This window comes from Emydura macquarii, unplaced genomic scaffold, assembly GCF_026122565.2.
Source record: "Emydura macquarii macquarii isolate MOO-44397 ecotype Brisbane River unplaced genomic scaffold, CSIRO-AGI_Emac_v2 contig_3345, whole genome shotgun sequence".
Classification (NCBI taxonomy): Eukaryota; Metazoa; Chordata; order Testudines; family Chelidae; genus Emydura; species Emydura macquarii.
Window position 1 is genome coordinate 6,200,979 of NW_027133482.1, and position 26,118 is coordinate 6,227,096.

The 26,118-nt window shown below is 52.2% G+C and overlaps 1 protein-coding gene across 2 annotated transcripts in view; it reads right to left on the reverse strand.

Annotated features, from left to right (window-relative positions):
- ATP6V1B1 (ATPase H+ transporting V1 subunit B1) overlaps positions 1 to 26,118 on the reverse strand; it is a 77,868-nt gene that overhangs the window by 11,590 nt on the left and 40,160 nt on the right. For both annotated transcript variants that reach the window (XM_067533474.1, XM_067533475.1), the window contains exons 3-6: positions 20,485 to 20,583; positions 13,952 to 14,045; positions 6,790 to 6,867; positions 4,258 to 4,397 (exon numbers count right to left, since the gene is read on the reverse strand). In XM_067533474.1, the coding sequence (XP_067389575.1) occupies positions 4,258 to 4,397; positions 6,790 to 6,867; positions 13,952 to 14,045; positions 20,485 to 20,583 (411 nt within the window). The remainder of the gene's footprint in view (positions 1 to 4,257; positions 4,398 to 6,789; positions 6,868 to 13,951; positions 14,046 to 20,484; positions 20,584 to 26,118) is intronic.

Genomic DNA, 26,118 nt, shown 5'->3' on the forward strand with positions numbered 1-26,118 from the left:
CTGCTGGGTCGGGGGAAATTGCGGGTAGAACCAAAGATGGAAACCCTAGTTTGAAAAGAAGAGGCTTGGCCCTGTAGAAGTGTGTTCCGCATTATTGTATACAAACCCCACATGAGACACCAGTGAGGACTAGTTGTCCTGGTGGTAGTTTATGTAGCATTAAAGGTACTGCTCCAGAATCTGGTTGGTTCTTTCCGCTTGACTGTTTGTCTGGCGGTGTGTTGTGGGGTTGTCTCTTTGGTCAGCAGGCCTAGTGGTCAGGGACGCTGTTCCAGTCTCTCTTTTAGTTCATTATGTCCCGCACCACCTGAATGGAGTTCCACTGGGTCGGCTTCACTGTCGGTAACCCCTTGTCCTGCCCATCCCTGGGCTGGGCTTAGGGGAATTTGGAGTGGGGAGGGGGACCTGGGCCTCCTGCTCCACTGGGTCTCAGCCCAGCGGCCCTGAAAGTGTGGCAGCACAGGATAGCCAATGCTCAGCACACCTCCTGCTCACTGTCCCCTGGGACACCTCCTATGCCACTCAATGCCTCTGTTTGGGGCATGGCTGGGTGTTTAATTATAGTCCTTTGCTCCCAACCCCAGAGTCTCGGGGCTGAGGCAGGTGGCCCTCTGGTGCCCTGCATCTGGTTCTCCCTACCCCTGGGGTGATGTCTCAAAGAAGGGGGAAACGCTCACAGCCAGACCTCCTCGGTGAGTGCTTCTCCTGCAAATGGAGCTCTCCTCCCACCCTGCCTGGGCTGCGGGAGCTTCTCTTTATACTGCTCCTTTCCCCAGGAGCATGCTCAGTAGTGCCTGGGGGGCGGAGCTTTCCTGGCTCAGTATGGCTCCGCCTTTCCTTTGCCTTGGCCTTAGTGTGGGCTTTGCACGCCCCATCACAGGGTAATAAGCGGAAGAGAGACAAGAGCGAAGTGCCCGTCCCTGGGAGGATTTCACGCCAGAAGCGGGAGATGAATTGCACTCTGTGATCAGAGATGGTGGAGGCCAGGAGGCCTCCAGGAAGCCATGGAAGCAGACAACTTGATTCACCCAGAGCCTGGTGGTCTCCTGGGAGGACAGTAGCCAGCAGAGGAGATGGAGTGCACCATTTTTGTGAGGTGTCCACCGCCACCGGCACAATGGGGGCGATCCCATAGGGTCGGAGAATTCTACTATCAAATCTAGGCCAATGACTGACCAGGGGCTAGGTGGCATCTCAAGGGGCTGCAAGAGTCCGAGGGGCTTATTGGGCAGCACCTTGAAGCAGGCGCATACGTTGCAAGAGCCGACATAGGCCCGAACTGTGGCTCACGTGCACGGCCACCAGAAGAGATGAGAGACTAGGCGCGGAGTCTTGAACCGGCCAAAGGACCCTGCCTGGGGAGAGTCATGACATATTTGTAGAGTCGTAGTTCTCCCATTTCCGTGGGGGAGGGGGGGCGTATATACACCATTTCCACGTAGGTCATTCCATCTTGGATGGTGTGGGGTTCCCAACCTACGTCCTGTTCACGGGGAGGGACCCTGTGGGCTAAGGCTGAGGGATTGGCGTAAGCAGGTCTTGGAAGTTACGAGGCTGGAGGACGCAGGTGGTTTCCTCTAGGTCAGCATAATGTTCCCCCTTCCGGGACAGTGCGTCGGTGTCACAGGTCCACTCACCATTGGTTGCTCTGGGGATTAGCTGGTTTCAGGTCTGACACCCCCTCCTGTCACTTCCTTGCCCCGTTGTCTCCCTCCTTCTCTGGAACTTGGGGTGCTCCTTCTTTGTGACTCTGCCCCCTGGCCAGGTCACTATAGTTCTCCCCTGCCGGCGTAGCAGCTGTCCTAGGCTCTCCTCACTCCGCTGCCTGGTCCATGCCACTTCCCCAGTGCTTGGGAGAGGAATCTGGGTCCGCCCACTACTCCAGGTTCCAGTCCAGAGACCCTATACCTGCAACTGTGGTCTGCTTTTCCTTGGACCCTGTTTCTCTTTCCATGGAGTCGTTCCTACTTCTCAGCCCAACCTTCTGGCTCTCCCCTCTTGGTTTGCCAATCCAAACTCCCTCCACGCAGGCCGTAACTGCAGGCCACTTGGCACTGTAGCCCGCAAAGACACCTCCTTTCTCCAGGCAGTGACTGCAGACTACTTTCCCCACCGCCCCCTTTCTGCTGCTAACTTTCTGTCCTCATAAACCTGGCCCACCTCCTCCCCCAGCTGGACTTCATCAGCAGTGAGGCCTCAGCAGGCCTTGGCTTTCCTCCAGGTGCAGTCTATCGGTCAATTGGCCTAATATACCCCTTTCAGCCGTGGGTGGATGGACACCCCATCACAGTCAGTCTTGCTGTTTTTGGCTCTCGGGTGATGGGAGATTATGAAACTGAAGTGAGAAAAGAACAGGACCCATTGAAATTGCTGCTGATTAAGGGCCTCGGCCCTACATAAATATTCTAAGTTTTTCTTGTCTGTTTACACCTGAACGGGGTACTGGGGCCCTTCTAGGTAACCATGCCGCTCTTTAAAAGCAGTTTTAATTGCCAGGAGTTCCTTGTCCAAACATCTCGTAGATCTGCTCCCCGGTAGTGAGTTTCCTGGAGTAAAAGGCACCCGGATGTAACAGCTGTTGGGGAATCGTCGCTGAGCAAGCACTGCTTTGATCTTCATGTTGCAAGCATCTGTTTCAACGAGGAAGGCCTGCGTAATATCTGGATGAACTAGTGTGGGAGCAGCGGTGGACGTGAGTTTTGACCTCTCAAAGGCCTGTCGGGCCTCAAGGGACCAGAGATACTTGGTGTATTTGCGGAGCAGGGTGGTGAGGGGGGTGATACATTCCAAGAACCTCGGGATAAACTGTGGACACAAATTTGTGAACCTCAGGAAGTGCTGTAATTCATGAGCGGGCTATGGCGCTGGCCACTCAAGGGGAGCACCCGCACCTTGCGAGGATCCATCTCGATACCGTGGTATGATCAGATGAACCCTGGGAATTCTACCGCAGGCTGGTCAAAGATGCATTTCTCCAGTCTAGCATAGAAGCCATGTTAACATAGACTCTTCAAGATGGAACAGATGTGCGTGGCACACTGCTCAGCGTTCTCTGACAAAATAAGCGCGTCATCCGGGTGTGCTATCTCCTGTCGGTCCAGAATGCCCCGGAGAATGTCATGAATAAAACGGTGAAATGTGGCGGGTGCGTTGATCAAACCAAAGGGAGAGGATGAGCGAACAAACAGGGACAGACGAGTAATCACATAGCTTCGTGTCCATCTGGACGGCGCGGAGATACAGCGGTGATGTGAACGTAGGCAGACTAGACCTGGGAGGAAGCAGGGGAGATGGTGTCACTCCCAGAGGGTGGATCTGAGCCTGGAGGACACCTCTGTGAACTGGAATGGCAGAAGGGTGTAGCTGGGTTTGTTTAAGGGATGATGGAATACAGAGAACGCTGTTGATGGGTGAGGTATCGGATCCACATTCTTCGTGGTATTTCTATTACACGACAGGTACAGGCCCCAACGGAGATCAGGGCTCCATGGTGCCAGGTGCACAGCGAGAGGAAGTCCCTTCACCCAAAAGCCAACGATCTGACTAGACAGGAGAGACGAAGGTGGAAGGGGAAGCCACTTGCTGGAAGTCACCCGGGAGCTCAGAGCTGGGACTGGAATCCAGGGGTCCTGAGTGCCAGGCCAGGGCCCTGTATCCCGAGCCTGCAGTAGGGCATCCATACAAATGGCCGGCTGGTAGAAGATGTCACCGTGGGAGAGCAAGGTGCCACGCAGAGCAGGTCCCACGCAAGGCAGAGCCAGGGCAGGCTTCCCACACACACGGCTCTGCCCCTGTATCTCAGCACCGACGCAGAGGGATCTTCTCTAAAGGGAAAGTTTGCTCTCCAGGGCCCATCCAGGCTTTGGCGTCCCCGTTGAGGCTGTCAGCGGGGGTTCGGTGGTGTTGGGGGGTTCTTTGGCAGGGCAAATGCCGGCTGTGGAGGCGCATCTCACCCAGGACTCTGCACAGCCAGTCAATGAGGGACAGGACAGCCCTGGGGGACAGTAAACTGGGCCAGCTGCGAACAGGGGATTCAAACTCCAGCCACCATCACCTGGGCCAGTCACCCGTCCCCACAGGAAATGTCCATGCCTGGTGCCTGGTGGTCCCAGTGTTTGCAACGCCACGAGGGCCCCACATCCAGCCCCTCTGATCTTAGCATAAAGCAGCAACGGGTCCTTTCTCTCCCCATGTGCCCCAGCCGCCCCCGCTGCAGAAGGGGAAAGGGGAGGGGTGGACAGGGAGGCAAAGGCCTACCTCATTGTGAGGGAGGCCGGCAGCAGAGAAGATGGGGATCTTCTGCCCCCTGGCGATGCTGTTCATGACGTCGATGGGGGAGACGCCGGTCTGGATCATCTCCTCGGGGTAAATGCGACCGTGCGGGTTGATGGGCTGACCTGAAACAAGCGGGAAGGAAGTGGTTATTGCAGGGGCGCTCGTGGACCCAGGTGTGTTACTGCGGGGTCGCTCTTAAGTGCTGGTGCGCACAGCCTGGTTTGTTATTGTAGGGTCTCTCGTGTCTGCTGGGCTGTTCATAAAAACATAAGAACGGCCACGCTGGGTCAGACCAATGGTCCATCGAGCTCAGTGTCCTGTCCTCCGACCGTGGCCAATGCCAGGTGTTTCAGTGGGAATGGACAGAACAGGGTAATCCACCCCTGCCGTCCGCTCCCAGCTTCTGGCAGTCAGAGGCTAGGAACACTCAGAGCATGAGGCTGCATCACTAGCCAAGGTGGCTAACAGCCACTGATGCTCCTGTCCTCCAGGAATTTTTCTAATTCATTTTTTTGAGCCCAGTTATAGTCTTGGGCTTCACCACATCCCCTGGCGATGAGTCCCGCTGTGCGTTGGGTGAAGAAGCACTTCCTTTGGTTCGCTTTAAATCCGCGCCTACTGATTTCATTGGGTGACCCCTGGCTCTTGTGTTACATGAAGGAGTAAATAACACTTCCTTATTCGCTTTCTCGAAATCAGTCCCGATTTGATCATATCTCCCCTTTGGCATCTCTTTTCCAGGCTGACAAGGCCCAGTCTATGGCTGAGATGTGCTAGCTAGCAGGTAGTAAAGCTCAGGGCTATTCTCGGCTCACGGGGGTGTCATTGACCCCACCAAAGCTTTCCCCTCTGAAGTCCAGGAATATGACACATTTGCTACTTAAACAGAGGGGAAAAGAGCAACTCAGAAGGCACCAGACTTTTACCTGATTTGCTCCCTTCCAAAGCAGTTACGGGACACCACAGACGTCTGTGGAAGTCGCATCATGATCATATTCCAGCCCCTTATTGGACACCCCGTTGAGGGCTGGCCTGGCATCTCTTCCCTCCTCCCTAGCCAAGCTCTGCCTCGCTGCCCAGGACGCTTCTTTCTCTGCTGCTTCCAACCAGCAGCTTTGCAGTGGTGAGACGATGGCTGTGGTGTCTACAGACAGGACTAGCCCGAGAGCCCCACAGACTGGAGGTCTCTGTTTATCCATAGGCCAGGCACAGCGCAGGGCAGAGCAGGGTAAGCTGCCCCCTCCTTGTCCTCCATCTCCAGCATCTAGACTCCGACTCACAGACTTTAAGGCCAGGGAGGATCATCTAGTCTGACCTCCTGCATGTGGCGGGCCAGAGAGCCTCACCCACCCGCTCCTGCCACAGGCCCATAACCTCTGGCTGAGACTTCAAGTTACAGAAAATCCGCCTTTCACGCTAGTCTAAACCCGCAAGAGACCCGGGCCCCAGGCTGCAGAGGAAGACAAAAAAGCCCCCAGTGCCTCTGCCAATCCGACCTGGGGAAAACATTTCTTCCTGAGCCCAAGCTTCCACCACCCCACAGGGTATTCCAACTCTGCAGTGGCGTACCGAGGGGAGAGATGGGGGAGGCCGTGCCCCCGGGCATTGGCCTGAGGGGGGGGCGCCAGCTGGGCCCTCCTTGGAGGAGCTGCCCCCCGCTGTCTCAGGCAACCAGGGGCCGCCGGGCTTTGACATCCCCGGTGGCTGTGCCGACCCCAGCACAGGCCCGCCGGTGACCAAGGGCTCCCGCTGCAAGGGGGAGCAAGCGTCCTCCTGGCCCCACTGCGCTGGGTGCAAGGAGGGAGCTGTGGGGACCCCGGCCACGCAGGGGCCAGGCAGCCAAAGGCTGGGCTCCGGGGCAGAGCCTGTCGCACCCCCACCCCCACTGCCAGTAGGTCTGGGGGCATCTGCCCCTGTCACTCCCACTCCCCACCACACCTGCAACCCCCACAGTGGGGGAATGGGGGAGAGCAGTAAATGGGCCTGCAGACCCACCCCCCCTGCAGGCGCTGCTGCTGCTGCCGACGGGTGGGGGGGAACGAAAGGGGGCCCACAAATATAAGTATCAGCCCCTGGGCACTGAAGACCCGCAGTACACCACTGCAACTCTGACTTAGAAGCACAGCATCTAGGGATGAATAAGGAGTTCAATCTCAATCAAAGAACGGCCAGACTGGGGCAGCCCAATGGTCCGTTAGCCCCATGTCCTGTCTCTGACAGCGGCCAGTGCCAGGGGCTTCAGAGGGAATGAACAGAGCCGGGCTATTATCGAGTGATCCATCCCCCGTTGTCCAGTCCCAGCTTCTGGCAGTCAGAGGTTTAGGGACACCCAGAGCAAGGGGTTGCATCCCTGACCATCTTGGCTAATAGCCACTGATGAACCTATTCTCCATGACCTCTCTGCTCTGACTAGCAGCAAAAGGGCCATTCGGTGTCATTCCAACACACAGGAAGACACGGCCTCTGCCCCTTAGATCATGCGGTCAACATTTTAATCTGTTGCAATGGGCTTACCATTAATATCTAGAAAATCCTCGGCCATAACAGCTGGGCCTTTGTCGATGGGTTTTGCTGAACCGTTAAAAACTCGACCTGCAAAGAGAAGTGTAGCTTGTTAACCATAGAAATAAACGCTATTTAACATTTTTATCCTGGCTGGGAAGAAAACAAAGTCATCACTGATAAGAGTTTGCAGAGGACGCAAAGATTTGGGGAGTGGTAAATAACGCAGAGGACAAGTCTGTAAAACGGAGCGAGCCGGATTGCTTGGCAAACTGGGCACAAGCAAACAACTTGCTCTGGTGATGCCTCTTCATCCTTTTTCGGCTTTACATCCTTCATCGGAGAACCAGGCAGGTCCCAGAGCTTGTTTTCTAAGCTCAGAAAAGCTTCAGATCAGTGGCGAAACTTCAGATTGCAGACCTATCTAACACATGTCCCAGCCCCATAGGTCATGCAGAAAAACCACAATGCAGCAAGGACTTGACCCCAGGTGTCTGGAGTCCCAAGCCAGCAGCTCAACCCCTGGGCCAGCCTGCCTGTCTCCTGGCACTCAAGCTCACCACATGGCTGGTTGAAAATGGAAGTCATTTTGCATGCGACACCTGCCCTCAAATGGACAGTGAGCAGCTGATGGCTCAGGCCGGACTCAAAGCCGGGGAATTGGCTCTGGCCCTTTTTACCCAGGTGCTTTGTTTTACTTTGTTTTACCCAGGTGCTTTGTTTTACTGGAGGTTTCCTTCAGCAGATCACCCCTCCTCCTGCCCCTGCTTTTGCTTGGGTGATAAATTCAACAGCTGTGTGTCGAAGACAAATAGATGCACAGTGAATACCAAGGTTACTGACCTTTCATGGTCAGTGGCTCCCTGTTCCCATTTCCATCTCGGTATTGATCTTTATCTGCTGTGACAAGGACAATGCTTTCCCCGTCCCTCTTAAAGGGCCGGAAGAGAGTCCTATAGGGTAATTGCCGGCGTACGGGGGAGAAAGTACTCCCCCACTTTGGCCCTAACACAGCACTATCGATCCGCCCGCGCAGCAATGGCTGATATCAGATCTATAAAGGGAGCGGCGGCCGAGCGGGCTGAGGAGAGAGGCGCAGAGCGTGAATGTTCCCTCGTCACCTCGGGGGAGCATCTGGATTGTAACCCCTGCGCGCAGCGGCTGGCTCAGGGGCTGGGTGCCGAGCGGACTGGGTTTTGCTGGGGCTCCTCGTTCACTCGTCTAGAACTTAACGAGGGTCATGGAAGCCGAGGGGAACGATGAGGAGAGTCACCTAACGTGACCCCTTTCTGGGCTCCTCTTCACACCAACATATAACCTCTCGTGAGGATGTTCTTCCCCTCTCACCTAGGCCTCCTGCCCCTCCAGGTGAGCTGCTTCCACCACCATCTCCACCTTCTGGGAGGCTAGTCTGCTTCGTGGCTGACTTCCCCTGAACATCCAGGCTAAACCTGTCCTTCCGTAGCGACAAGCCGTCACTCCTTGTGTCGCAATCGGGGGAGTGTGACTCGGTCCCTTTCCTGTGCGATGAGCACCCAGTGACGCAGGGGACGGTACAGGCGAGGGCCATGCCTCAGTCCACACCGAGCTCTTCCTTTCCTCGACTCTGCAGGCTGAGCCCCCTGTCTCCACACCCTGCCTTTGCACCGCTTCCGTTGCCCATCTTTGCACATTCACTAGTTTTTTCTCTCTCCTTCCTGGGCTGGAAGGACACGCGAGGCAGAGGGGCCGGATTCTGGACTCTGCTGAGGCTGTGCGGCTCTGGCAGCACAAAGCCACTGGAAAGCTGGGGCATCCAGTTCCCTGGGAACTTTCCCTCCTTATGGTGGAAATCTCTGGGTGGCCAATGGCCAGTGCAGTGGCTCCTACCCTGTTTCCCCTCCTGACCTCTCAGTATAGGAGGAGTGGCTTGGGCAAAGGGGGCATGTCTGGGACACCTCTTGGATGGGGTGGCCTCTGGCAGCTGGCGTAAGATACAGCAGCCTCACAGCCAGGGGCTGGATTTGCAAGATCATCTCTGCAGGATCATGGTGCCTCCCATGTTGCCTCATGCTACTTTCCCCCCAGCCCTGACATGTGCCTAATCCAGCTCAGCCCGTCCAGAGAATCCAGCCTGTAGGGCCCCAAGTGGGATGGCATCTGTGCTTCAGAGCACCCTGTAACTACCCGGGATTTACATACGATTCCCCTGGGTGTCTCCAGCTGGGCACCCAAAAATTGAAGCTGCTTTTGAAAACGGAGGCCAATAGACAAGCAAAAAAATGCCCTGTCCTGTGTTACTAATAATCACCTGGGTTACTAACAGGGGAAGATGTTTGGACAAATCACAATCACTTTTCAGCACGGAAGCTGCTCAGCTGCTTTTTATCCTTCACTCCTGGTGATCAGTGAAACCCAAACTGGTCGCTTTCACTTTATCTTTCTGATCACTTTCACTTCCTGATTTTCAGGCCTTAGCTGGGTGCTGCTGCCTATGGGTCTACATTTTTTAAACAAACCCCTCTGTCAGTGAAAAAACCCTGTCGCTCAGGAGATGCGGGCTGGTGTTTCTGGAACAGAATTAATGGGTCAACTGAAATAAAAACTGAAAATAACATCCCCCCGAAAATACACTGAAATAAACTGAAATAAAATAAATGATAAATATGAAAATGAAATAAATAAATCTGAAAATAAATATGTTTAAATATATATAAATAAATATGTTTAAATTAATATATTTATTTCATAAATAAATATGAAAATGAAATAAACTGAAATAAAAACTGAAATAAAAATAGGCCCCGTCATCATTAGTAATACTGCAGTTAACATCTAGAGGCACTAACTGGAGCTCGGGGGCCCACAGTGCTAGGTGCTGTACATAAACGTGCTACGAGACAGTCCCTGCTCTGGAGTTCACATATAGACAAGAAGAGAGAGGATTATTAGGCCCATTTTACAGATGGGGAGCTGAGGCTGAGGGATTTTTGCCAGAGGTCACACACAGATTCTGTGGCAAATATGGGACTTGACTTCACCGCTTCTGGTGCGCAGCCCAGTGCATTAAGCACAAGACCATCCTTCTTTTCTGTGGTGGGTCTGGGCTATCTCTAGGTACAGTCACGAAACCTGCCTCAGAACCAAAAGGCCTAATATGCCCAGGCTATCTATCTGCAATTACATAGATTCCCAGGCCAGAAGGCACCACTGTCATCATTTAGTTTGACCTCCAGCAGAGCAGACCAGAGACCTGCCCTGAACTAATTCCTGCTTCAACCAGAGCAGAACATTTAGAAAAAAAATAGCCCATCTTGATTTAAAAATTGCCTATGATGGAGAATCTACCACAGCCCTTGGTAAATGGATCCAGCGGCTAATTAACCTCAATGTCCAAACTTTGCGCCTTATTTCCAGTCTGAATTTGTCTAGCTTCAATTTCCAGCCATTGGATTGTGTTAGACTTTTCTCTGCTAGACTGAAGAGCCCGTTTGTGAGTCTTGTTCCCCAGGCAGGTACTCTTGGACTGTGATCAAGTCACCCTGTAACCTTCTCTTTGTGAAGCTCAATAGATTGAGCTCCTTGAATCTATCCCTATAAAGCAGGTTTTTCTGATCCTTTATTCATTCTCCTGGCTCGTCTCTGAATCTCCTCCAATATATCAGCATTGTTCTTGAATGGTGGGCACCTCAGGAGGTATCTAGTCCTGCCCCCTGCTCAAAGCAGGACTGTGCTGTTCTTTACAACTCCCCAATGCTGTTTCACTGCTCATGCCTCCATTGTTAGCCTCCCGGTGATTACAGAATCACTTTCCTTGTCACATTGATTTTATTCCGTTCCTAAGGACCAGTGTTGGATAGCTGGACTGTAACTGCTCAGTGGGAGCCAGTCTCATGCTAGTGAAAGATGCTGGACTGAGAGAAGTTGTCTGTTCAGCCACGCGCTGCATACAGCAACGTGAGCTTCCCTCCCATGGACCCGCGGCCTGCTCTAAACAAGGCGATGTCTACATGGAAGCTGGAGGTGCCATTTCCCACGCTGGCAGATGTACACGCCCCAGCTCTGATGGAGCTAGTGTGCTAAAAATAGCAGCACAGCCCCACCCGCACAGGCGAGATCCTAGGTGCACGTTCAGGCAGCTAGCCCGAGTCACTGCCGTGCTGCTGTGGCCACACGCCTACGTTCCTATGCTAGTTCCAGCTGGCTGGGAGGGGCAATCACAACTCCCAGCTGCAGGGTAGGTGTCTCCACAGAGGCCTGTGGCTTAGAACGGCAGTGGCAGTCAGGTAATTGGGCAAATTTCTCTCCCGTCACCTCTGTTTCTCTCCTTTTCATAGAATCATAGAGTTGGAAGGGACCTCAGGAGGTATCTAGTCCAATCCACTGCTCAAAGCAGGACTAACCTCAGCTATATCATCCCAGCCAGGGCTTTGTCAAGCCGCAGCTTAAAAACCTCTAAAGATGGAGATTCCACCACCTCCCTAGGTAACCCATTCCAGTGCTTCACCACCTGCCTAGTGAAAACCTTTTTCCTAATGTCCAACCTAGACCTCCCGCCCTGCAACTTGAGACCGTTGCTCCTTGTTCTGTCATCTGCCACCACTGAGAACAGCCTAGCCCCATCCTCCCTGGAACCCCCTTTCAGGTAGTTAAAGGCTGCTATCAAATCCCCCCTCATTCTTCTCTTTTGCAGACTAAACAAGCCTAGTTCCCTCAGCCTCTCCTCATAAGTCTTGTGTTCCAGCCCCCTCATAATTTTTGTTGCCCTCCGCTGGACTCTCTCCAACTTGTCCACATCCTTTTTGTAGTGGGGGGCCCAAAACTGGACACAATACTCCAAATGCGGCCTCACCAATGCCGAATAGAGGGGAATAATCACTTCCCGCAAACTGCTGGCAATGCTCCTATTAATGCAGCCCAATATGCTATTAGCCTTCTTGGCAACCAGGGCACACTGCTGACTCAGATCCAGCTTCTTATCCACTGTTACCCCCAGGTCCTTTTCTGCAGAACTGCTGCCTAGCTCATCAGTCCCCAGTCTGTAGCTGTGCATGGGATTCTTCTGTCCTAAGTGGAGGACTCTGCACTTGTCCTTGTTGAACCTCATCAGATTTCTTTTGGCCCAATCATCCAATTTGTCTAGGTCACGCTGTATCCTATCCCTATCTTCCAGGGTATCTACCACTCCCCCCATCTTAGTGTCATCTGCAAACTTGCTGAGGGTGCAATCTACCCCATCCTCCAGATCATTGATGAAGATGTTGAACAAAACCGGCCCCAGGACCGACCCCTGGGGAACTCCGCTTGTGACCGGCTGCCAGCTAGACATGGAGCCATTGATCACTACTCGTTGAGCCCTATGCTCTAGCTAGTTCTCTATCCATTTTATAGTCCATTCATCCAACCCATACTTCTTTAACTTGCTGATAAGAATACTGTGAGAGACTGTATCAAAAGCTTTGCTAAAGTCAAGGTTTATCACGTCCACCGCTTTCCCCACATCCACAGAGCCAGTCACCTCTTCGTAGAAAGCAATCAGGTTGGTCAGGCATGACTTTCCCTTTGTGAATCCATGTTGACTGTTCCTGATCACCTTCCTCTCTTCCAAGTGCCTTAAAATGGGTTTCTTGAGGACCTGCTCCATGATTTTTCCAGGGATTGAGGTGAGGCTGACCGGTCTGTAGTTCCCCGGCTCCTCTTTCCTCCGTTTTATTTCTATTATTAGCTTTTCAGGGCAGAAGCAGTCCCCTACTAGGCGGATACCCAGTGCTTTGCACAATGGGGCCCTGCTCTCAGCTGGGTTCGCGGCTACTGCAGTACCAGTAACAACTGGCTCACTCACTGGGAAGAAGTTCCGTTTCTCTACTTACTATGTCCTTGGTCACTCTTCTGAGATAAAGGGGCCAATTATTTCCCACCACAATGGTGCTATTTTTAAGATGTGGCCACCGATCCAGTAGGAACTGGACTGAGACCCAACAAACTCACTTGATATGAGAGACAGGACAATCATCAGATGGGTGCCCCCTTTAACTCACATCCAAGCCTAGACCAGATTTGAACTGATGACTTGGAAGCAAGAGATCCTATGGCCAGCCACCAATCCACTAAACCTTCCCGCCCTTCGCAGTCTTTAAACAATGTCACTGCCTTGTCTTCCTGCTTTGCCATTATTCTGACTGGGTGCATAAATCACTGCTGATTTCAATCCCTCCCTTCACATATTGACGGAGCTGATTTCTTGCTAGCGTTCCATACGACTCCAGCCCGCAGATATTCGCTCAAGACAGGCTGAAAGCAAGCCCCAGTTCCAAGCCTGGCGAACATCAGATTGAACTCTGCTGCTGGACAGAACCAAGTCCCAGGATCCAACCACCCCCAGACTTTGGTGGTTTAGAATCTGAATGTTGATAGGGATTTTTAGCTGGCCCTGCTTTCTCTAATGCACCAGACACCCGTGAATGGGGGCTCAGTTCCCAGCCTGTCACCTTGGGCCATATGTGCATCAGTGGAAGGCTTTTGGCATCATTAATTCATTCTTAGGTTTTGCTGCCTTCCAATTTCCCCTACCGGCCTCTATGGACTGTGTAACCTTCCCCACGTCTCTTCCCCCCTCCCTTCTCCATCTCCATTTCTGCTGTTTTTACCTCCGATCATGGAGCCGGTGCTGCATGGAGACACACTGGCTGCTTCTTAAGCCTTTGGAATGTCCCTTTTCAGACGCACTGAGGGGTTCTGGCTATCAAAAGTCCCTCAGCAGCGTTTCAACAGAGGCCAGGAAGCATTTATGGCAACTCCAGTGGCACCAGACCAGCCTTTCAATCTATTTACCAAAGCACCTGCAGCGAGGGCGACCAGACAGCAAGGGTGAAAAATCAGGACACTTTTTTTTTCGGGGATGGGTGTATAGTTGCGTATATAAGACAAAGCCCTTATATTGGGACGGTCCCAATAATATCAGGGCGTCTGGTCATCCTATGTGCAGCCCCTGTATCAGGGCAGGTGAAACAATGGTAAATATTCAGCAAAGGAAAGTGAATCTCTATGCAGACAAATCAAAAGTTGCAAATGTAAAATTAGCAGCAGGCTACGGGCTCTGGCAGCCCCTTGATGCTGGCACAGTAACTTGTTTAATTTTTCCATTGAGAGCCGTGTATTGAGATGAATTCGTTATCCACCGCTCTTACGGACCTACCTAGCATGTCCTCGGAAACAGGGGTCCGGAGGATGTCCCCGGTAAACTCACAGGTTGTCTTCTTGGCATCGATTCCAGATGTTCCCTCAAACACCTGCAGAGACCCGGGAACAGGAACCTAATTAGTGGCAATTAGTGGAGATTAACGGCAAATGGCCGGAGAGGGCCAGGCGGGTTCAAATGAACTGAGGGGAAGGGAATCCAGAAGATAATGTTATGTGATCTGCGCTTTTTAAAAAGAAGCACCAGAGGGAGAGAGGGAGCCTGGGAAGGAAGAAAGGAAAGAAGCTATGGTATTAAGAAAACTCTGGCCTCTTAAGACCCGATCCAAAGCCTGGCAATGGGAGTTTTTCCAGTGATTTCAATGGGCTTCGGCTCAAGCCCTTATTCCATACTATGTACGTACTGTGTGCATGTGTCTCAGAGTGCCATCTCTACAGCCTGCACAATTGCCGGTTCATGGTCTCCACCCAGCAGCGCATGCATCTGGGGAACTGCAGTTCACCTGGCTGGACATCACTAGATGCCACCCGTCGGCGTGGCTCTCCCTCCGTTTAAACCTAAAATCTCCCTCGCGTCTTATGGTGTGAAACCTCCTGGCAGCTGGATCACCACGGTGAGATTTCTGTCCCTTTTCTGTGTGCTCACGAACCTGGGTGGCGCAGAGAATGATGGGGATACGGACCAGAGATGACTCTGTGATGCTGGTCCATAATCAGTAGTAGGGTTGATTTTAAGCAGGAGCTGGATCGGAGCCTGGTGATCTTGGCCAACACTGGACTGAAGTGGGGACCTTCAGACTCTAATACACAAGCCTCTCTAAGGTGAGCTAAAGAACCTACCTCTCCAGCTACTGGTCTGTAACAGACTCATCTTCTGTATGGATCAGGTACCGTGGGGGACCGGCCCCATACACTGACCAGTGGGTTACTGCTCCAGAAGGAGCCTGATCCGTAGTTGGTGTGAACTGGAGCAGCTTTACCCCTAGATGTAGACACAAAAGACGGTCTCCTGTACATCCCTGCTCAGCAGGCCTGCCTTCACCAAAGGGCAGGGTAGTGGTCTGCTTGTTCACCTGTGTGTGCGTGTCAGGCAGCGCTGTGCTCCTTTGCGTTCTAGCTGCTGCTATAATTCTCATCTGTCTGCCAAGCAAAGCAGCCTAGGACCTGGTCAGTACGTGGAGGAGAGACCTTGCGGCAAAACTCCAAGTGCTGCAGGAGGTGGAGTTTGCGTCTCAGCGGGTGGCGCCCGTGATCCAAGGCAGACCTGGAGCAGGGCACCGTCTTTTGGATTTGGCTTCTATGGGGAGCCACTAGCAATGAAAGTCTTCAGCCAGGGGTCTGGTGTGTGTGTACGTGTGTGTGTGAAGAGCTGCGCATACTGCGTGAGCACTTCACCCAAACCAGCTGTGTCTTTAATACACCAAAACCCGAACCCACAGCAATCAGACAGGAAGCCAGCAGCTTCCCAGCCTAATGTCGTGGTTTGAGACACAGGAAATGGAAGCTGGCATCAGAAATATCTCGCTCCTTTCTGCATTTAAATGCTCAGTGACCGGGTTCACCGGTGGAGTCTGAATTCTCAGTGCTGCAGCACAGATCTCAGCCATTCGAGCAAATGAGGAAACAGTAGCTGAATGGGCATTTATCCTCCTGTGGACCAGCCACTATGGGAGAAAACGGCACACATGTTGCTTGCATGTAACATGAACTGTATTCCCTGTGTCTCAAGATATCATCAAGGCAGATATCCTGCTGGGAAGTACAGCAGCATATCTATGACACGCACCAGCCTGCATGCACCGAACTCGGCCTGGGTAGGAGGGTTCACCTGAGCAGAGTCGACTCCAGGATCAGGGCCACATAGCTCATGCACATACAGAAGCATATAAACATATCACACACCAATATTGACATGTCATGTCTAGGAGATAAGAGACACTGCCATTTTCTGTTAGAATACCTGCCATGTGAGAAATAGTTCTATTTAAAATTGCTTTAAAACACATATTTGCTGGAAGAAGACAGACCTGGAGAGCCCTACAATTGCAAAATAAATCAGGAAGAGGCAGGAGTAAAGAAGGTATAACAGAGTCTCATTAATGCAATGGACACAACAATCAGGTGGCGTAAGGGCTGCAGTTTTTCCCCAGCCCACTAACTAGATGCTATCGGAGCAGCATGCTCTGGCAGAGAAGGGAATGCAGGGGCACTTTGACTGGTATAATATTTGCCACTATTTGTATTAATTAACCTCCCGACCGCTGCTTTAATTAGAGCCGTGTGGAAAGGACCGGACTGTGAAAGAATGTGGCACATTCCAGTCGGCTCATTCATACGTCTGCAGCTGCTGCAGCAGCGAAGGGCAAGGAAGAAAGGAAAAGGCTGCCCTGCCCCAGTGCACGTGTGTGTGTCAGGCCCTTCCTAAGCCGCTTCTGCAAAAGACGGGGGGTTTTGGAGGCTGACTCCCTAATAGGATTAGAAGGGCACTGCAAAGGTCTCTGCGGCATTGGAGGAGTGAAGTTTGGCAGCTCGCCGTCAGAGGTCCCGGGCAGGTCAGCTGTGCAGCTACCTTGTTTCAATAGGCGGAGCTCACGGCGTTAATGAGTAGAGAAGGACAAGCCAGGAGGGAATGTGGGCTGATTGGAGAGGACAGGGAGTTAGATATGACAAAAGGTCAGGACGCTTTCGGAGAAAACCCGGACTTTTATTTTCCTCCCTCCACTAAGTCCCAGATTCAACCGGGGTGCCCCGATCAGCCCCAAACTCAAAGACCCACTTCTGGATCCAAGTCAAGGGCTTGGACCTGATCTTTCAGGCCCTTGGAAGTCTGGGGAGCAGACGAGATCCTACAGGGATACGTTCTTTAGAACTACTGATGGACAGACAGACAGTGCATCATGCTGCATGTGGACGCCTCGTTAGCAGGCTGTGATTCCAACATGCCCAAAAGGATCCATATGAGCAGACCCTGGTGCCTCCATGGAGACACACAGAATCCACCCACATGGATCCCAGTACAGGATTGGGTCCACGATAAGGATCTCACAGGGTGAGACTTTTTGCACCAGTTGATGCGCAGGGGGGGCTGTCAAAATTTCAAGAGTGTACTTAGACTGCAAGCTCTTCGGGGCAGGGCCTTTCTTTCGTTCCATGTATGTACAGTGCCTAGCGTAACAGGAGGGCCGATCCTGATTGGGGCCGCTACCACAATAGAAATGTGAAGTAATAATAGCAATAGGCACATGTGTTTGCTGGTTGAGTCCTCTGGTGGCTGTAGCTCTTCGCCCCCACTGCCGCTGCTATTCAGAAAACGGTCATCGAAAAAGCGTTTGTCCCATGATGCACAGGTGGCCTTCCGGCTGCTGTTTTGGAGCCCCCTTATGGTGGACTGTGCATAACACAGTCACTAGCCCTGCCAGGGATTTTCCAGCCGGAAGCATTCTGGTTAATTTATCAGCACCCGCTTAGCCGCAGTGAGTGGAGAGGGGAATCGTGACGATGGCACATTGATTCTACCCCAGTGGGTAGAGCCCTGGAATGCCGCCTCGGCAGAACCAGCCCTGGGTCAGAACCAGATGCCGGTAATTCTCACTGACGCAAAGAGGCGAGCGTGAGAGCTAAATTGGTGATTGTCAATGCACAGAGATGTCTGTTGACTAGGGGGGAGAGGGGGCATGAACCAGAGAATGGCATTTCCAGAAACCTCCGGCAGGGGTCACTGGAGAGTAAAAACTCCAGGAGAGCCAGGGCCAAAGGCACATTTTAGGGGAAAATGAAGTGGTGCAGAGGGAACGGTGGGACAAACAATCTGTGCCCATGTAATTAAAGGCTGTAGCACAGTGCATGCACACAAGGGGGCCAAATTCAGGTTGCAAGAGGCAGCTCTAGTTCTGGCATTTCTGAACTTTTGAGTGCTTGACTTTGCCACCTTAATGATGCATTTTAACATAGTTTTTTGCATGTCATTTCCTAGGTTTTTGAAAAAACAAACAGACAAAACAGGAGTGCCAACTTGTGGAACCATACTGGTACCCACATGGCTCACTGGAAGGGACAGACCCTTTAGTTCCACAGCGCAGACCTCTGCCACGGCGTAACTGACAGCACTAGTAGGTTGTCATCCCCAACATGAGCCGACCACTAGATGGGGATGAGACACACACTAGGCTAGTGGGTCTCACGGGCGTGTGCTGACAGCAGAGGGATACGGAGACTCAGGAATCCTGGGTTCTAGTCCATGTTCAGAGAGGAGTATGTACTCTAGTGGTTACACACCCTTCAACTCCTTGTCCCTCCTGGCCTGACCCCTTGGATTCCTGACTCTTCCAGGCTGTCTGTGTCACTGTCCCAGTTCCATCCCCCGCCCCCCATATAAATCCACATTCCTGTCCCAATCTGCCCTGGCCCTCTTGGCTGCACATCACTGCCTTCCCCCCCCCCACTGGTTCCATGGTCCCCCCCACCAGCCCAGCTCTTTGTCCCAATCAGTCCATTCCCCCACCTCCCTTGGCTTCTTGTCCCCGTTCTCTCAAACCCTCAGCTTCCCATCTCCATGCGGCCCACCTGGATCTTTGTCCCAGTCTCATCCACCACCCATCTGGCCCTATGTCCATTCTGTCCCCCTTCCACTGCCCCCAAGCACCTCTCCTCTGCAATCAGGCTGAGCCCTCTTCTCCATGCTGCCTGGGTGCCGGGTGCGGGGTGGGCACTGAAAGCACAAGAGAGACAGTCTCCTGCTTTGGGTGTTTGTTCCTGGCCCCACAGATGGGAAGCACAATGACAGGGCGAGCGTTGCTCAGCCCCGGGATGAACTATGCTCACTATAGAAGGAACCTAACAGGTCTCTCCTGAGCACGTGCAAACAGAAATGTCGAAGGCTGGGAACGTGGGTGCATTCAGGTGAATTTTCAAGGGGATGGTAAAAGGCCCATCCCTGACGCCAGGGCAGCCTCCATGCCACATGCCAAGGCCCTGCTCCTTGGCGCGGAAGGGTACAGCTTCTCAGCAGAATGCTGGCCAGAGGTTTTTTAACATGGGCAAAAGAACAGATTTCCCCTTCTCTTTGTTCTGAGAAACGGCTGGACCGTTTTTGCAGGGGACAAAAACATTCAGCCTGACGCAGACACTCCGCAGGGAACATCTCAGCCCAAACGGCTGAAGTTTGGCAAAGTTATAAGCAACTGACAAGGGAGTCTTAGAATAGGAAGTATTAGACAACCTGAACTAGAGGCTCTCCGATTGCACCACCTGTAGTAAGAGAACCTCCACGTCCCCTTAATGCAATCCGACTTGTGCACGCTGCTCTCCTATTGCACTGGGACTTGCCTGATGAAATGGCCATTGAAGGCAACGGACGTCCTTTGGCTTACTTCAATGGGCAATGGGTAGGGCTGCGGGTTTGTTATGGTGGGAAAAATGTCCCGGGCACTGTGATTTTCCTGTTCATCTGTGACTTGTCTTTCTGTCCGTGATTTTGATAAGCTCACCCTGCAGCGGCAGCTCCCGTCCCATGGGGCTGGGCCCGGCTCCCTGCTCCAGGCATTGCGACCCAGTGCACGGAGGTTTGGCCCAGCCGCTCCTCCATCATGATGGGGAGACAACCCGGCCAAATTTGAGTGACTGGCTCTGTGACCTGGCACGCGGGGTCACAGTGCTGCTCACGGTTATTCGCCAGCTCCCACTCCTCAGGGCTTCCCCTCCTCATTCGTCATGGCGTTTTGTATCAAAAATCACAAACCCAGCGACTTTTACTGAATTCCCCGTGTCTGCTCTGTGAATTTTGATACAAAATGCCAGGACAGATCTGCAGCAATGAATCAGGGTCTACCAGCAACTGACGTGACACAGCTGGAACTGGAAAGGCTAATACACTGCTGGAGGGTTGAGTGCCTTACAGACATGGCTCCAAAAGGGAGATGGTGTGGGGAGGTAGCCAGGACAGTAGGAACCAAGGGAATTTCTGGGGGTACCTGGAACTTTCCTGCTAGATTTTTTCCCCTTTTTCTTTTTGCCAATCTTTTTGCCAATCTTTTTCTGACTGTCTCTCTCTCACTATGTATAAACACGCCCCAGCCACTCTGATCTGACATTCCTTTGAACACTGAGAGCATTAAACGTTGATAACTAATGATAATTAGTTGATAACTAATGATAACTAGTTGATAATTAATGATCTGGAGGATGGGGTAGATTGCACTCTCAGCAAGTTTGCAGATGACACTAAGCTGGGGGGAGTGGTAGATACCCTGGAAGGTGGGGATAGGATACAGAAGGACCTAAACAAACTCAAGGATTGGGCCAAAAGAAATCCAATGAGGTTCAACAAGGACAACTGCAGAGTCCTGCACCTAGGACGGAAGAATCCCATGCACAGGGAGCAGCCTGTTTTGTCTCTCTCTGGTTTTGGTTCTTGTGTGTTAAGGTTCTGGGTTTGAAGAACTAACGTCGTGTTACGTTGCAAGCTTCCAGCAAGAGGCTTTCCGGGTTTTATCTAACTTCTCTGTGTGTGTGCCGTGAACACAGTGCACTCACCTGCACAATAGCTTTAGTCCCCACCACTTCCAGGACCTGCCCACTCCTGTTGGTGCCATTGGGAAGGGTGAAGTTGACAATCTCGGCGTACTTGGCAAACTGCGCAGAGAGAAAAAAGGCCAGGGTTAATGTCAAAGATGCTGCCGGATCCTATGAGAAGCAATCTTTCCCTGGCTGAATTTTCACACCACAACCAGACTCCAGTGAGCTTCCCACATTGGTACAACTGTCATGCGATGCCCGGCCCCATCCCCAGCTCGGTGGGAATGGCAATGGGAGAGGCTGGGGCTGGTTGTAACCCCTTGGGCTGGTGCCCCCTGCCCCTGGCATCAAGTTGAATTGTCAGGGAAATTTTCCTGTGGTAGCAGGAGTGGTGCTTGGGTACTTGCTGCCCCGGAGCACTGCCCTACATCAGCCCCACACACTGCACCTACCTCACATTCCTCATCCCACACTTTCGAGGGGCTTCTTGGCTCCCCCACTTCCCCTTCATGCTCATTTCCTGCTGCTCTCACCCCCCCCTCGACCAAACCTCCTGCACCACTTTGCCCTTTGTACCCTTCCCTTTATTCGTTCTACCTCCTGGAACTGTCTCCTGCCGCCCTGGGCACAGTGCTCATTGCTTCATTGAAATCCTTTCTTCACGCTCACGCCTCTTATTAATCACGTCTACAGATAAGGCATCGAACGGGGACTCAGGAGATCTGGAGTATATTCCCAGCTCTGCCACTGCCCTACTGGGGGACCTTGGGCAAATCTCAACTGAGGCCACCAGGCACTACCTTAATAATAATTCTTCCATTAAGTCAATTATAGCAGCCAGCACATGTTTTAACAGGAGCCAGGTGCCAGCATAGGGTATCCATCTTCTCCTCTCCATGCCATCCCCGGGTCCCAAGTTTGTTTTGTCTGACTGTGAGTCCTGCATTTTTATTCAGGCTAGCTCAATTTCTCTGTGCCTCAGTTTCCCCATCTGTCCAATGGGGGTAACCGCACTTCCCGACACAACTGGGGTGCTGCAAGGATAAATGCAGGTGCATTTGTGCGGGGCTCAGATACTACGGCAATGAGCACCGCTGGAAAGCCAACAGACAAGTAACAAATCATTAACTGCCCATTAGTCGCTGTCAGCTGATTGCTGTTTCATATTTGAACATGGCACCCTCATCACAAAGCCTGGCAGTGCGAAGCCATCGAAACCATAGATGGAGAGGCCAGATGGGCCCATTAAGGTCAGTCAGTCTGACCTCCAGTGTGACACAGGCTGGAGAATTTCACCCTGCCTGCAGCCCTATGGCTTGGGATTGAATTGCCAGGGGAGCCTCGGAGGCCTTGTCTACCTGGTTCCCAGAGCCCGGCGAGGTCTCTTCATTGGCATACAGTCAAACCACACTTCAGCTGCTGCAGCTCAAGCGTAGGGGGTGGGTCCAGGGGGTGGCACCCCTCCCAAGTTCCCCAGCAAACCTCTTCCTCTCTATCCATTTACACCTCCCCGTGCATTCCCTGTACATTGCCGCACACATGTTGGGAGTGACTTGGTGACTCTGTGGGAACCAATCCCTCCACAGCATGCTCCGCCCGTGCACGACTTACCCCTCACCTCCTCTTATGTTCCAGGCTTAGTTTACCCAGTGGTATCCTCTCCACGGTACGTGGTTCCCTGGGTGTCCCCCCTTAGTGTGGCTAGGACAGACATTCTGTTCCCAGCCTGCTCATCCATTTACCGCCTTAATCCTGTCTCTCAAGAAATGAGGCCTCCCCCGTGTCTGATTACTCACATCAAGCCAGGCCTACGTGAACCGGAGCAAACCTTTTACGCAGACACAGATACCCAGCCTTGCTGTGAAAACGCCGAGTGACGGAGGATCTACAGTGACCCCTGGCCTGCTGTCTCAAGGGTGAATTAATTAGGTCGCGGCCTCCTCTGTGGGGCTAAATACAAGGAGTCCCCCATTGTCAACGCAATAACGAGAACATCGCTGCCCCTCACGCTATGCTGGGGAGGGGGTATCGAACCTGGGACCTTCAGCACTGAAAACTCAGGTTGCTGTAACTTGAGTAGAAGGCTCAGACTAGTGCCATGGGGAGAGGAGATATGCTAGTCAGTGTCTATGTAGCTGTCCTGTTAGACATGTTCTTAGCAGGTGTCCGGGTTAATAGGCGTCCAAGTCTCAGCTGAGGTGCTGTTTTGTGATGAACCATGGCCACAGGCAGATGCCGCAGGGAACGTCTGCATCAGATGTCCAAACGGCTGTCCCTGGAGCTAACCGGGACACTGGCCGAGCTGTCCGACTGTTCTCATCCCTGGAACTGGCCCAGGGACGGATGCCTGATGTCATCCAGCGTCCCTGACTTTTCACCGGTTATTATGGAGACATGGGTCCACTGGGAACTAGACTGTCCAAGACCCTCCATTTCATGTCCCCGTGGCTGACAAACCACCAGATGGGGAACATATGGGCATGCCTGGAGAGAAACACTCAACTCTTCACCTGCAGAGCTCAGAGGTGGTGAAATGTCCTGGCCCCATGTTGGAGATGGGTAAGTTGAGGCACCGAGAAGTGAAATGACTTGCCCAAGGTCAGCAGCAGCGTGAGGACCTGACCTGAGGTCTCCCTGTGACAGCTGCATCCCTGGAATAACACCCATGTAGTTATACCGGGGAGGGATCTATACCAGGGTCGCTTCCTACTGACCTGGACTGGATTAGAACCAAGCACCTAGGGTCACGTCTACACAGCACATGAAGACTGTAGGGCAGGCAGGCTTTAATTTTGTTAACTGGTTGTTAACAGGTAAAGGTCACGATAAAGACGTGACGGCATGGGCCTCAACGTGGGCCAGCTGCCCCCATACAAGGCTGCTGGGGAGCCGGGCCTGTACTCGGGTTGCTAGTCCGCACTGAAGCCCATGTGGCCACATCTTCACTGCTGTTGTTACCCATGCTAGCTAGACTGTAGCTGTGCTACATTCATCCCTTCATTTGCTGTGTAGGTGTGAGTCCAGAGCGAACAGGCTCCATATCCCACTACCGCGCCCTCCATTCAGTCCCTCTTCTGCTTTTTAAGCCCTGGCACCATCCCATGGTCCTTCCCTCAAGTTGCCAAATTGCGTAAGTTCCAAGGGACGTGCATCTCGTTGAACCTCCAGCAGACCTGCTCCATTTCCCCTCCTTGCATGCACTGTTGATGGGCCTGGCTGTTTAGCCTCAGACAGGACTGAACGGTTTCCCCAGCTACGGGGCATCTAAGCCTGTGAACTCTGGACTTTAAATCTCCAGTGAAAACCTTCTCTTAAAACAAACATGTGATCCAGCTCTTTAATATCTTATTAATTCCCACCCTGCGCATGTCAGAAGGAAACGCGCTACAGCAATGATCCATGATGTTGCAACTGACCAAAGCATTAACCAACGTTGCAATTGACAAAAGCAGAAACAAACCATCCCCATGTGCAGAAAGAATAGCAAATATGGCAGCCGACCAGCCTGGCTTCACAAAGAAGTCTTTGGTGAGCTTAAACACAAAAAGGAAGCTTACAAAAAGTGGAAGCTTGGTCAGATGACTAGGGAGGAGCATAAAAATACTGCTCCAGCATGCAGGGGTGAAATCAGGAAGGCAAAAGCACAACTGGATTTGCAGCTAGCAAGGGACAGGAAGGGTAACAAGAAGGGTTTCTACAGGTAGCAACAAGAAGGTGGTTAGGGAAAGTGTGGGACCCTTACACAATGGGGGAGGCAACCTAGTGACGATGATGTGGAGAAAGCTGAGGTACTCAATGCCTTTTTTGCCTCTGTCTTCACAGACAAGATCAGCTCCCAGACTGCTGTACTGGGTGGCACAGAACGGGGAGGAGGTGAGCAGCCCTCGGTGCTGAAATAACAGGTTCAGGACTGTTTAGAAAGGCTGGACATGCACAAGTCCATGGGGCCAGATTCAATGCACCCGAGGGTGCTGAGGGAGTTGGCTGATGTGATTTCAGAACCATTGGCTATTATCTTTGAAAGCTTGTGGCAATTGGGGGAGGTCCCTGATGACTGGAAAAGGGCAAATCTAGTGCCCATTTTCAAGAAAGGGAAGAAAGAGGATTCAGGGAACTACAGACCGGTCAGCCTCACTTCAGTCCCTGGAAAAATCATGGAGCAGGTCCTCAAGGAATCCATTTTCAGGCACTTGGAAGAGAGGAAAGTGATCAGGAACAGTCAACATGGATTCACCAAGGGCAAGTCATGTCTGACCAACCTGATTCATTTCTATGATGAGGTGACTGGCTCTGTGGATGTGGGGAAAGTCGTGGACATGATATACCTTGACTTTAGCAAAGCTTTTGATACAGTCTTCCACAGTATTCTTATCACCAAGTTAAAGAAGTATGGGTTGGATGAATGGACTATAAAATGGATAGAGAGCTGGCTAGATCATCGGGCTCAACGAGTAGTGATCAATGGCTCCATGTCTAGCTGGCAGCCGGTCACAAGTGGAGTGCCCCAGGGGTCGGTCCTGGGGCTGGTTTTGTTCAACATCTTCATCAATGATCTGGAGGATGGGTTAGATTGCACCCTCAGCAAGTTTGCGGATGACACTAAGCTAGGGGGAGTGGGTAGATATGCTGGAGGGCAAAGATAGGATACAGAGTGACCTAGACAAATTGGAGGATTGGGCCAAAAGAAATCTGATGAGGTTCAATGAGGACAAGTGCAGAGTCCTGCACTGAGGACGGAAGAATCCCATGCACAGCTACAGACTGGGGACCGACGAGCTAGGCAGCCGCTCTGCAGAAAAGGACCTGGGGGTAACAGTGGATAAGAAGCTGGATATGAGTCAGCAGTGTGCCCTGGTTGCCAAGAAGGCTAATGGCATATTGGGCTGCATTAGTAGGAGCATTGCCAGCAGATGGAGGGAAGTGATTATTCCCCTCTGTTCGGCACTGGTGAGGCCTCATCTGGAGTATTGTGTCTACTTTTGGGTCCCCAACTACAGAAAGAATGTGGAAAAATTGGAGAGAGTCCAGTGGAGGGCAACAAAAATGATTATGGGGCTGGAGCACAAGACTTATGAGGAGAGGCTAAGGGAACTAAGCTTGTTTAGTCTGCAAAAAGAAGAGTGAGGGGGGATTTGATAGCAGCCTTTAACTACCTGAAAGGGGGTTGCAGGGAGGATGGAGTTAGGCTGTTCTCAGTGGTGGCAGATGACAGAACAAGAAGCAACCGTCTCAAGTTGCAGTGGGGGAGGTCTAGGCTGGATATTAGCAAAAATGTTTTCAGTGGGAGGGTGGTGAAGCACTGGAATGGGTTACCTGGAGAGGTGGAATTTTCATCCTTACAGATTTTTAAGGCCCAGCTTGACAGAGCCCTGGCTGGGATGATTTAGTTGGGTTTGGTCCTGCTTTGAGCAGGGGGTTGGACTAGGTGATCTCCTGAGGTCCCGTCCAACCCTATTCTTCCATGATTCTATGATTCTATTAAAGCATTAATTTATTACCAGGAATGTCCCTTCCTCTTGCTCCAGGGCAGCTTTCCTGGCTTTATCCTTGGCCGCTTTTAACTCAGGAGCTGCCCTTTTGCCACTGAAGAGGGCATGGACAGCAGGGTTAAAATAACAGGGGAGCCATTCTCACGGGTGGGTTCAATCTCTT